This window comes from Epinephelus lanceolatus, chromosome 18 (assembly GCF_041903045.1).
Source record: "Epinephelus lanceolatus isolate andai-2023 chromosome 18, ASM4190304v1, whole genome shotgun sequence".
NCBI classification, from domain to species: domain Eukaryota; kingdom Metazoa; phylum Chordata; class Actinopteri; order Perciformes; family Serranidae; genus Epinephelus; species Epinephelus lanceolatus.
The window spans coordinates 2,798,209-2,810,360 of record NC_135751.1 but is presented as its reverse complement, the minus strand read 5'-3'; the positions used below and the strand labels follow the sequence as shown (position 1 = coordinate 2,810,360).

General features: G+C 43.9%; 1 protein-coding gene across 3 annotated transcripts in view; it reads left to right on the top strand.

The window, feature by feature from the left end:
- Positions 1-307: 307 nt before the first annotated feature.
- The window catches only part of csnk1da (casein kinase 1, delta a), a 64,243-nt gene continuing 52,398 nt past the window's right edge, over positions 308-12,152 (top strand). For 2 of the 3 annotated variants that reach the window (XR_004502609.2, XM_033643913.2), the window contains exon 1: positions 308-778. Coding sequence is in view for 2 of the 3 variants with exons in the window: in XM_033643913.2 (XP_033499804.1) it covers positions 703-778 (76 nt within the window). In the remaining variant the exon portion in view is untranslated. The remainder of the gene's footprint in view (positions 779-12,152) is intronic. The other variant, XM_033643912.2, reaches the window with a different exon arrangement.

Genomic DNA, 12,152 nt, shown 5'->3' with positions numbered 1-12,152 from the left:
TCAAATGTGGCGCTACGGACGGAAGTGAGCAAGAGGGTTGGAGTTCAGGGAGCGATGTGATGGCGGATGTAGTGTGTCCCAATAGTATGCATACTGCATGCATACTGCATACTACACTACATACTTTTTAAGGGCAGCTGCAGTACATACTAAAAGTATATAGTAGAAGTATGCGATTTGGAACGCAGGGCAAGATTCAGTCTCCGACTTGACCGCGGCTCTCCTTCACCGCCCCCTGCTGTCTGTTGGCCGCTATTCACAGAGACGTTCTCTGGCAATGTCCTCCCTCATCATCACCAGCAGGGAAGTGATGTCAGACATACCTAGCAGCAGATCACTCAACACAGACAGCAAGAGAGACACAATCTGACCTAAGCTCCTCAAAATCCATCTTCATCCGTGGACAGTTGATGCGTATCCATATGATAAATAGCGAGAGCACAAAGTACAGACTTAAACCTTTTAAACAAGCTGCGTATTACCACAATATGAGGTTAGTCGTATTTTAAAACAAGTGGCGAAAGATTGTGAACTGACTTCATCCGGTGACAACACACTTATGATCCAGCTCCAAGAGGTTTTATTAATGTTTTGGATGTTTTGCCTGCTGTGCTTTTAAACAGGCTTGGGCTGTAAACCTGGACATTTTGGATATTTGGGAGCTAGCGAGCCTGCTTGCTAGCCGAACACAGATTGCTTATCATGGAGTTGAGAGTGGGGAACCGATATAGACTGGGCAGGAAAATAGGAAGTGGATCATTTGGGGACATCTATCTGGGTAAGTTCCAGTCAAATAAAGCTGCTGTCTCTTCTTTGTTTCCAGCAAACTGTTATCTCACCCTGGTACATGACGCTCCAACAATGTCTCAGCTGCTTTCCTGTCAATCAGCTGTTCACTGATCAATGTTAGCAACATTAGCTGCTAAGTTAGTAGTAACACGTCCATTACCTTGTAGTAATTCACAGTAACCGATGTATTTATTCAGGGTTCTCGACTTGGGAAACACTCTGCTTGTCATAACGTACAGTTAATTTCTGAATGACACGTGATAACAGCAATAATTTAAAGTGACGGCTGCTCTGTAACGTTAGCTAAAGCCTTTGCAAGCTAAACCAGCTATCGTTAGCAGATAGTGTACCCTTACTCACCTGGTACAGGATAGCTGACCAGGCCACTGTCTTCACAGGGAAGTCCCTGAAACTGTAAATGACATGCAGCATAACTCTACAGTACTGATGCTTCTCTGTTCACAATGAGACACAAAAAGGTCCATGCAGTCAAATTTCGCCTAAGTTTCTGAAGGTAACCAAGATATGAAACGTGGGATAATACATTTGTGTGTGATTTGGGTCCTTGAGACTTAATGATGCTCTATGGTCAAGTGAGTATCAGTTGAGGTAGCATGAAACTGGTTAATAAATTAGCTGCTGCTTGTTTATTGCCTGAGGGGACATGTTCATATATTTCTGAGTTTCATCTACAAAATGCCAAGAGCTTTGGCTTATTAATAGGATGTATTGCCTCTTAATGGTGATAGGTAAATATTATTGAGATAAACATGAGCTGTGCTGGTCAAAGATTATTCTCTACATGAGTAGAGTGATTTAGATTGTTAGCATTGATGCTGTCGTTAGACATGAGGCACCTTGTGATTAGATTCGTTGATGATTCAGAGTTCAACAATTTAATGATAAAATAACTTATCAATGCACCATGATGCATCAAAATAACTGATATCTATTAGGGATGCACAGTATTGTTTTTTTTTTGCTATCTGATATGCTGATATGTAGGCTAACAGCTCATTTTACCAATAACTGATACTGATATAGATATATCAATTTTTTCACCCCAACTATATGAAGTGCTGATATCATGTGCATCCCTAATTATGTGCATCCCTAATTTCTATTCGTGATGTATTTTTCTAACTGTGTGACTACTTGCTATTTTGAAAACAGCATACTGTATTTGTAGTGATCCATAATTAAATAAACAGATGAATAAATGAACATTGAATTTCCCCTCAGGGGGACTAATAAAGTAAATAAACTAACTAACTAACTAAACTGAATGTATGTACATACAGGGAGGCTCTTATACAGGACCCTTTTCTCTTCAACCGTACAGCAAAAATGCTTCCATGCTAGTGCTTTTACACCAGTCAGTTTGTATCCATCTACAGTTGCACACAATAATCTTTTGTGGGATACTGCAAACCCCAATACTTGACCAGAATTAGTAGCCTATGTAATTACTGCAAACTATTGAATGTTAAATGGTCCACAGCCTTTTTATTTTAAGAAGTTAATACATTTACTAATTAATTTGTAAGCACCTTACAGTTCCATGCCTGTATAGGAATAGCAAGATGAGGGGCGAGCACCCTCTCTGCTGCATCAGCTTCAGAAAAAGCTAAGACGCTAAGTGGACCAAGCGAAGGGTTTTTGAGGTAAAACAGACTTTGTATGGGTATTTTCTTCACAACAGAGTTCTTTAAGATGTTTAATGCTGCAGTGTGTGTTGATCAGCCAGTCTCATTTGTTAATATTATCACTGATCGCTGCTCCGCTCTGTTAACGTTTGTCTCTGGGCGATGGCCTAGAAAGCATTCAGAGTATACTTCACATTTGTCTCTTAGAGGCAATTGTGTAGACATCTAAGTAAAACAAGCTTGCAACTGCTGCCTTTTGTGAAGATGAATTACAAGTTAACTGTAGCGTGTCCGCGCTGCAAGACTGTCTGAGTACTGCACTGAACTTGTGGTTGAGTTCTGCCTCTTTCATTCCATTAACATCATGTTATTAATAAACATTTGGATACTTGATTATTGACATTGGGGTACTGATGCTGAATCATCCACGTCTGATGCATCTAAGAATCGATTATTTCCCTCACCCCTAGCTATCATTGATGTTGGGACATTGGAAGTTCATAGTGATAAAGTTAAGTGCTTCATAACTGAGCTCTGTGTGTTTGAGGTACAAATGTTGGGAAAACATAGATAATGGAGAAAAAAAAATTTAAGCACTCATGAGAAGTTACACTGAATGAATTAAACGCCACACATTTCTGCCCCTGTGGACAGATCTCTTCATCACTGACATGTAATCAACAGTGACTGTTGGCACCAGTGTTGCCAGATGGGAAATGAAGAAATATTGTACTTGTAGGAGCCAAATTCATTATTTTGTTTTGTGAGAAGTGTATCTTTTTTGCCCCATTAAAGGTTTATTCGTTGTGTTAATTAATATTAATTATTATTAATATTAGAATAATTGGTTATGGTGACCTGCCTGACTTCACGCCTTCTTTTCCCATGTTCCTCTCATTTCCTTTCCACACCTTTATCTTGTCAGGTAATTTGGGACTCAGGTTGGCTCAGGTAGAGCGGCACTACACAATTTTTTGACCGCATTTGATTTGTCCTTAAATAGGTTGTCTTGGAGGCTTAAAGCCGTTTTTTTTTGTTTATTTTTTATATAGTCAATTGGGGCTGTTTTATGAGAATATTTTGGATTTTCTTCTAGAATAAATAAGTTCATTTTTATACAATTCCCGTGGGATCCCTCCTCTTTTCTTTTTCCTTTTTTTTGGTCAATTCAAGCGTGTCTGACTGCAAGCGGCATACCTGAAGCCAGAAGGCAGCAAGACTGGTTCGTATATCTGCCTTAATATTGTCAAAAAACTCCGCTGGATGAATGCTGACAGACACCGAGCAGACAATGGAGCCGCGGAGCGGAGGTATGTGAAGGAGTGAGTGTTTCTGGCGGATCTTTCTTTGTTTCTGTTGGATCGCCCTGGATAGGCTGCTGGGCTTGGCTGTGAAGTGGGTTTGTGGATTTGATGGACGGGAAAAGCCCAGGAGGCTTTATTGTTGGAGTTTGTCCCGATCTGGGTGAAGTGGAAGGAGTGACAGCCGTAGCGCTGTGCTGCTGTGTATGAACGGGGATGACGTCATGAGCTTCATTCACAAAACGCACTGTTCTACAGGGATGTTGATGCGCTGTTTCGCTATGTGTGGACTGCCTGCAATGCTTTTGATGTGTTCAAACTATGCTGCATTCACAAACTACGCTGTTCTGCTGTGTGCACTGTCTGCAATCCTGCTGATTTACACCAGTTGAAACGCTCTGTTTATCTGCCTGCATAATGGAGGAAAGTGGTTTCTGTGATGATCCTTTGCAGAAATTAAAGGGATCAAGAAGTGCTAAATTGGGTGCACTTACTAAGAAAAGAAATGAAATCGCACAACTTATGGGAAACTATGGAAACTTGGAATTGATTCAAGCAAAAATGGCCAAGGATTTCTTAAAGTTGCGTGCTGAGTTAAACGAACTCAATGAAGATGTGAAAGGAATGCTAAATAAAATATCTGAAGCTTAAAGTGAAGCAGGACCAAACAGAGTGGTATAAACCTAAAGCAGCCTCACTGGATGAATTTGAAGCCCAGATAGAAAAGTGGACCAATACAGCACAGCAACAGCCTCACCCTCAAGTGGATGAGGATGAGATTCACCCAAAGGACAGTGTCTCAAATGTCTCTGCAAAGCATTCGCACAGGTCATCAAATGCCTCCAGGCATTCAAGCAGATCATCAACCTCCACTGGACGTTCCTCTGCATCTTCGACCAGGCTTAAACTGCAAGCTGAAAAGGCAGCTTTATTGGTCAAAGCAGAAGCATTATCAAAGAGGCAGGCACTGGAACAGGAGGAGGCCAAACTTAAAGCCAAAAAGGAGCAATTGGAAATGCTAACTGAAATACAAGCCACTAGTGCTAAACTGGATGTTTTCACAGAGTTTGAGAACACTCATGGGATGGATAAGAGACCAACAGATGGAATGAATGAGTATTTCAATGAAATGGGAGGTTTTCAGGAAGCCTCAGAGGGGGCTATAGAAATGGTGCCCAGGTCCACTGATGTTATCACAACATTACCTGTCACAAAACCAAGCATGCACATTATGGAAGAACAGCTGCGTACTCCTCCTGCTTATATCACAAAGTCGGAAAGACACAGCAGCCTGTTAATGGAAAGTGGTCAAACTGTATACCACCCCATCACTCCAAAGCCAAGCAACATATTGGAGGAGCCTGTTGTAAGACGTAAGGCGACGTCCCAACAGCCTCAAATTGAAATGTCTGCAACCAGGGACAGACCTGGTGGAGCTGCCAGCCAATATGAATGTGGAGCCATCCGACACAATGGTGCTGTCATGATGGAAAGTTACGGTGAAACAGCTGATATGAGTGGTATTGTTGATATCATGTGACATCAAAATATTATAACTGAAGTACTGGTAAAGCAACAACGATTATCGTCATTACCACCTTTCAGCATACCAATGTTCAAAGGCGATCCATTGGAGTACAAGTTCTTTATATGTGCATTTGAACATGGTATTGAGGATAAAATGGAAAACTGCAAAGACAGGTTGTATTTTTTGGAGCAGTTTACCATGGAACAACCCCGAGAATTGGTACGGAGCTGCCAACACATGGAACCGTCCAGAGGGTACAAGGAGGCCAAAAGGCTCCTAAAGAAACACTACGGTGATGACTTTAAGACTGCCACGGCTCACATTGATAAAGCCCTCAGCTGGCCATCAGTCAAAGCTGATGATGCTGAAGCTCTGCAAGCTTACTCTGTCTTTCTAATTGGATGCTCTAAAACGATGGACAGCATTGAGTACATGGAGGAGATGGATAATCCAACCACCATGAGGGCCATCCTCTCTAAGCTGCCATATAAACTTAAGGAGAAATGGAGAGGCTTGGCATATGATCTACAGGAGAAAAACGGACGGAGAGCTAGATTTACAGATCTAGTTGACTTTATTGATCACCAAGCTAGGATTATTTCACATCCTTTGTTTGGGAATTTAAAGGAGACTTCCTCCACATCTTCAGGTAGGCGAACACCAGGACCAGGACCGGGACCAGTTCCCTGTCCTCCAAATATCCTGAGGGAGAGGAAGAGCGGTTTCACTACCAGTGTCTCACCTGTGCAAAAGGTGGATGAAAAATCCTCAAGTTCTGCCCTCAAGTGTCTGTTCTGTCAAGGAGAGCACAAATTAGACTCTTGTAACGAGCTGAGCAAAAAAACACACTCCGAAAAGATGGATTTTTTGAAGAGTAAAGGAGTTTGCTTTGGCTGTCTGTCACCTGGACACATGAGTAAAGGGTGCACACGGAAAATTAATTGCCAAGTGTGTTCACTAAAACATCCTACTATTCTCCACATTTGTAAAAAGGTTGGCGCCTGCAAAGAAAAGGAAAGCAACAAACAGACCATCACCAGTGCCTTGGTTGAGACTCCTACAGGGGCCGGGGAGCCTGACTGCATTTTGCCTATAGTGCCAGTCAGGGTGAAAATGAAAAAAAGCAATCGCATGATAGAGACGTATGTCTTTCTAAATGCAGGAAGCACTGGCACATTCTGTACAGAAGCGTTGCTCAGAGAGCTCAAGGTTTCAGGAAACAGAACAGATATTCTTCTTAAAACCATGAATAAAGAAGAAGTTGTTAGTACCTGCATGGTCTCTGGTATGGAGGTTTGTGATGTGGATGATGGCATAGTGGTGGAACTCCCTACTTTCTTCACACAGAAAGGGATCCCTGTGACAAAGGAGAATATCCCTACCCAGGAATATGTGGACCAGTGGCCATATTTACGACAGACACGTCTCCGTCACATTGATGCCGACATTGGTTTGTTAATCGGATCGAAGGTACCTAAGGCCATGGAACCTGTGGTGGCAAAATTACTATTCAATAAACAATTCAAAGAAAAGTCTTCACACGTTGGCTGTCTTTCTTGAGTTTTAGTAAGCATTCATGAATGGAGTCTCACAAACAGTACAAACCGCATGAACAGTCAGTCAAAGTGAGAACTGGCGAGTGTCCTCTAGCCCTCTATCTTTATAGTTAGCCAAACACATGCTCATCCATAGTCACAACACATGGCGCCAGAGAACCTGTTGTCCTAAGCCGTATCATCTCCTGACACAATAACAGGGTCATAACTCTGAAGGCCTCTCTGAAGGTTCACCTTCGGCCTGTTTTGCGACCAGGCCTCCGCCATATATCTGATGTTATCAAGTGAGGGATTACAGAGCATGGAATGATTTGTAAGCTTCAATAAAGTAAGTCTTGCAGGACACCCTAAGGGGTGAAAAGAGGGTCAGACGCCCATAACTTGGTACCCATAATTTTCCATCACATTCCTCCCTTTTAGCATTCTCATGCTAATCCATGAACATGGAAAATTCACATTAATCTCACTACCTTATGTCCTGCGAGTTCTACCTGTACCAGCCAAACGCCGGTACCACCAGTTCTCTCTGAACATCAGAGATGTGGAAAAACAGGCAGAGGTCACAGGTCATAAGCATGGACAAGCCAAACATCCCCTTCCCTTTTGATGCAGGAGAAAGGTAAAAGACTTGACCATCTAACTGCACTATCTAATAAGGGAAAAAAAACTCTATATGGTGAGGGCAAAAATCCCTTATACTACATTCTAAGCTAAAGCAAAGTAAGCATAACACACAAAGGTAGCAAAAACAATTAAGGGAAAACTTGACTGTCATGTACATGAATAATGAATAAGAAACAGTAATAACAAAAATAAAAGAGAAAAGTGTGAGTATGGTGTGTACTAAAGTGATGTTAAATGTGATTTAACAAACGTGAATAAATGAGGTTAATCAATGTGAAAAGTGATTTAAAAACTATATGAATAAATGAGTTTAATCAGTGTGGTGTGGTTAAATGTGATTGAAACCACACTCCTGGAGAATCAATTTAATGAGTAATACATTTCCAACCTAAACAGTTAACTGCAAATCAGGAAAACTTAAACGAGTGACTCCTGTGAATTATAAGGAGGAATCCACAGATCCATCTGCATGTAGCGCCCTACAGCAGACGTGATCATTGATGTGATCATAGATCTCACACAAGGAACAATGCAACACATAAAAACGCGCAGCATCAACAGAACCGGTATGACATGGGCAAACAGATGCATTAATGACGCTTTCCATCCACTTAAAGAAAACCAGGACCACAGGTCCACACCTGCTCCAACTTCAGTGTCACGGCTTTTCTCCAAATGTAACAGGTCATTAAGATGAGCAACCACATGTGTCATGTTGTCAGTAATGTCGGGAATGCATGTGCAGCAATCAGTACCCACAATGTGACAAACTCCCCCTTGGCTGGCCAGGATTAAATCCAGAGCCATCCTGTTCTGCAGAGTCACATTCCTGAGGCCCTGTATTGTCGGTGTGAGTGCGCTGAAACCTGTAGCCATGCTGTCTGTGAGATTTTCCAAGTCCACCGCTACAGCATCAATCTTGTGTGCATTGTTTACTGTTCCCCACCATGGCAGGAAACCCCCAAAACCCTTCACCACAGGGGGCACCCTTACCACAGCTCGTTTCGCTTTGTGCGGTGGGTAATAGTGGTCATAGTCTGTGTGAAAATGAGTCAGATCAGGAACATTAGTCACGGCAGGCAACAACTTGGCCAAGTAGCACCTGCCACACCATCCAGGCTGAAGTGCCTGATAAACATGTCTGCCGCACACCCAGACGTGTTGTCTGAGCGATCCGTACCCGTCGCTGGATGGCATATAGACGGCAGGGTTGTCAATTCCTGATCGGTTAAGGCTAACAGTGTTTGTGAGGTTCAAAGCTGCAACGTATGGTGATGCACCTTTGCAGTCCTTCATGCTGTGAGTCCACATCACCCCACACGTCGCTTCAACTACCTGCACGCAGGCAGATGTTCCCAGAAAGTGATCTTTTGGTGTTGCACAGTCTCTAGAGAAACAAACGACTCCTTTTTGGCTTGTGGGGTTAGTGCTCATGACAGGTTGGTATACCCCTTGTTGGAACACCTTTGTCACATTCCAAAACCTCACAGTTGCTCCCTCATAGTTCACGGTACTGACATTGACCTTCACCAATGCAGCAGTGAGGTATTGCACAGTTCTGTTGGGTGAATGAACACCCTGGGTGAAAGCAATCAGCGCCCCCAGAGTCTCTGAAACATTCAGGGGACGAGGTTTCAGTGGCATAGAATTACCTAGTTCGTGTGGAAGCTCCGCGCAGACATAACAGCTCCTGTTTGTCAGCACTCTCGCCGTTGTCAGCATAGCTCGATACCACACATTGTTCTCCAACATGGATGTCATGTTGCCAATTTGCACAGCAGATCTTTTCCTCACCTGGTGAGGTGAGGCAGTACAGTTGTCGTCTGACTCAGTGGGGTTGTGTCTGCAGAGCTCGTCCAGCAACAGTAGTGTCAGCCCCACTCCGATGGAGATGACAAACAGGAAACCCACTCCCCCTCTTAGGCCGCACCCCAGGCGCCTAAAGGGATGCCACATCTTTGGTGTCTCGATCATCGTCGCGATGTGCACTCGGATCCGGAACCCGTCTGCAGTGGCTGGCGTGTATCCACGTAGCCCTCTCTGCAACCTTCACTGCTGTCTCCGTCACCAAAAGCACCTGGAACGGACTGTTCCACCTGCGAGTTTTCCAATTCTTTCGCCTCAGATCTCTGACCACAATGTAGTTGCCTGGATCGAGGTCGTGCAGCTTTCCTTCTGCAGGTTTGGGCAGGGCAGCTTTCACCTGTTGATGGATTTCAGACAAAACAGAGGACAAGGTTGCACAATATCTTAACATTTCATCCTCGCAGTGGCTAGTGTCTGGCAACTGCCTTTTAACGGGCCCAATCCCAGTGTTGAGAGGTCTGCCAAACAATATCTCGAATGGACTGAATCCATTCTTGTTTCTCCTCCTAGCCCTCATGTGCATCAACACAATAGGAAGAGCTTTTGTCCATGACATTTTAGTTTCCTCACGCACTTTAACAAGTTTGTTTTTCAGAGTTGCATTTTCTCTTTCACATGCCCCTCCTGACGCTGGATGATATGCACAATGTTGTCTCAAATCAATGCCCATATACTCACCAACGGTCTTCAGGGCTGCGCTCACAAAAGGTGTACCATTATCTGAGCTGATTTTGGTTGGAATTCCCCACTTGGGAATTATCAGGGTCATCAAAGCTTTCGCAACTGCTGCTGTATCCAGTCCAGAATTGACTGTCCGGGTGCACTGGAACACTGAAGAATGCATTTGATAGATCAATTACTGAAAACCACTTGCTATCAGCTGGAACTTGAGACAGAATTGTGTTTGGATTTGGACCCGTGGGCACTCTGGCCTGTACCACAGCATTTACAGCTTGCAGGTCTTGCACAAATCTCCACTCAGCAGGTTCACCATCAGGTCGTATTTTACGCACCGGAAATATAGGCGTCCTCACAGGAGAGTTTGGACACGGAACAATCACGCCTGCATCCAGCAGGGCATCAAACACAGGTTTAATGCCTTCCACTGCTTCACGCCTGAGAGGATATTGATTACGACAGGGTCTGTAGTCAGATTTAGGTGTGATTATCACAGGCTCACAATTTTTGATCAGGCCAACATCATATTTACTTTGAGCCCAGAGATGTGCAGGAACCTGCTGTAGCTCTGGGATGTCGGCAACGGACTTAACCATGCACCAGTCAGCTTCGGAAACAGTTTTGTCTGTAAACGTAACAGAACGGGAAGTCTCAATGACACAATCTAGTTTCTTTCTGTGCACTCCCATTGCATCGTTAAAATCAATATGAGGATCAGTGGAAGACCTCCAACATGGAGAGGCGTTCAGCTCCTGCACCCACAGACCCAGGTCTGTGCCACTGGGATTCACCAGTGAGATGTGTGGATCAGAGTTTTGTGCCAAAATCAACTCATGCAATCGATTAGGAAGTTTCACCGAGACAGCACAATTGGCATCATTCCAATACAAACAATCTAGCTGTAACCTTTCCTTTTCCTGTTCTGAGTCACAGAAAACATACTCATTATCACAGTCAGTGTGTGAGACAGAGGCCATGTGTGCTGTGCAGTGCAGGCATGTGACGTCAGCATGTGTGTGTGTCTCTGGGAGCTGCAGCAAAACAGATGGGGGTAGATTCACCTTCCATTCGCACATGAACTGTCCCTCAGCATGCTTGAAAAAAAAAAGCACAATTTTCCTTCAAGTCATTCACTCTCTTCACCTGAACGCCTTCAGGTGTGCAAATCAATACAATACCCAACCTACACATGAGATCTCGTCCCATCAGATTGACAGGGCATTTGTCAGAATACAAGAATGAGTGTTTGAAAGATTTCCCTGTGTCAGAATCAAAACAATTCAGTGGAGCAGTGTATTTTTCAACAATTGCTACCCCTGCAACCCCAATTGTTTTCTGATATCTCCCACTGAGCTTAGGTGTAACTTTAGTAACTAACTCACGACTGATTACGCAGCTCTGGAATCTACCAAGAATGAGAGTTCAACACCTTTAACTGACAGTGTATATCTAGGCATTTTTTTATATGCCTTTGCTGAAAAATCAGCCAGCATACTGCTATGCTCACTCTCTCTCTGTTTAGATTCAAGGTGCAGAATCGCATCAGAAACAAGCTCATACTCTGCATCAGTCATGATATGTGTGTTGTGTGTTTCTGTATTTGTGTTAGTGTCAGTGCTCTCACGTGTCTGAAGTGTTGGTTGGTTTTCCGGGTCAGTGTCGTCACCAGATTCGGCCGTCCTCGTGCTCCCACCACATAGTCAATCCGACTCGCTTGCCCCATCCTTTTTCTTGTTGTTGTCCCCTTTGCGGCAGTTTCGTGCCCAATGTCCACTTTTGCCACAGTTGTAACAACGGTCTTTGTCTTTGTCTCTGCGCCCTCCCTGTGACTTTCCTTTCCGGCCTCCCTTCAGATCCTGCAGCTGAGTCAGCTGTAGTTTGGCAGAGAGGCGATCTTTTTTCTCCAGTTTCTGCCGCTTCCTCCTCTCTCTGACGCTGGAGTTCAGCCCTCTGACGCTGAAATTCAGCCTCAGCTCCCACAGCGTCTCTCTCAATGTCCGCGAGATCAGCTGTTGGCCATGTAAGGAAAACACGGTGAATTACATCTGCAATCTCTGGTTTCACCCCGTTCAGGAAAAGCAGACGCATTTGGGTTGCGTGTCTTTCGCCCTCTTTCCCCTCAACTTCAGTTTCAGTCAGTCCACCGTATTTCATTGCTGCCTCT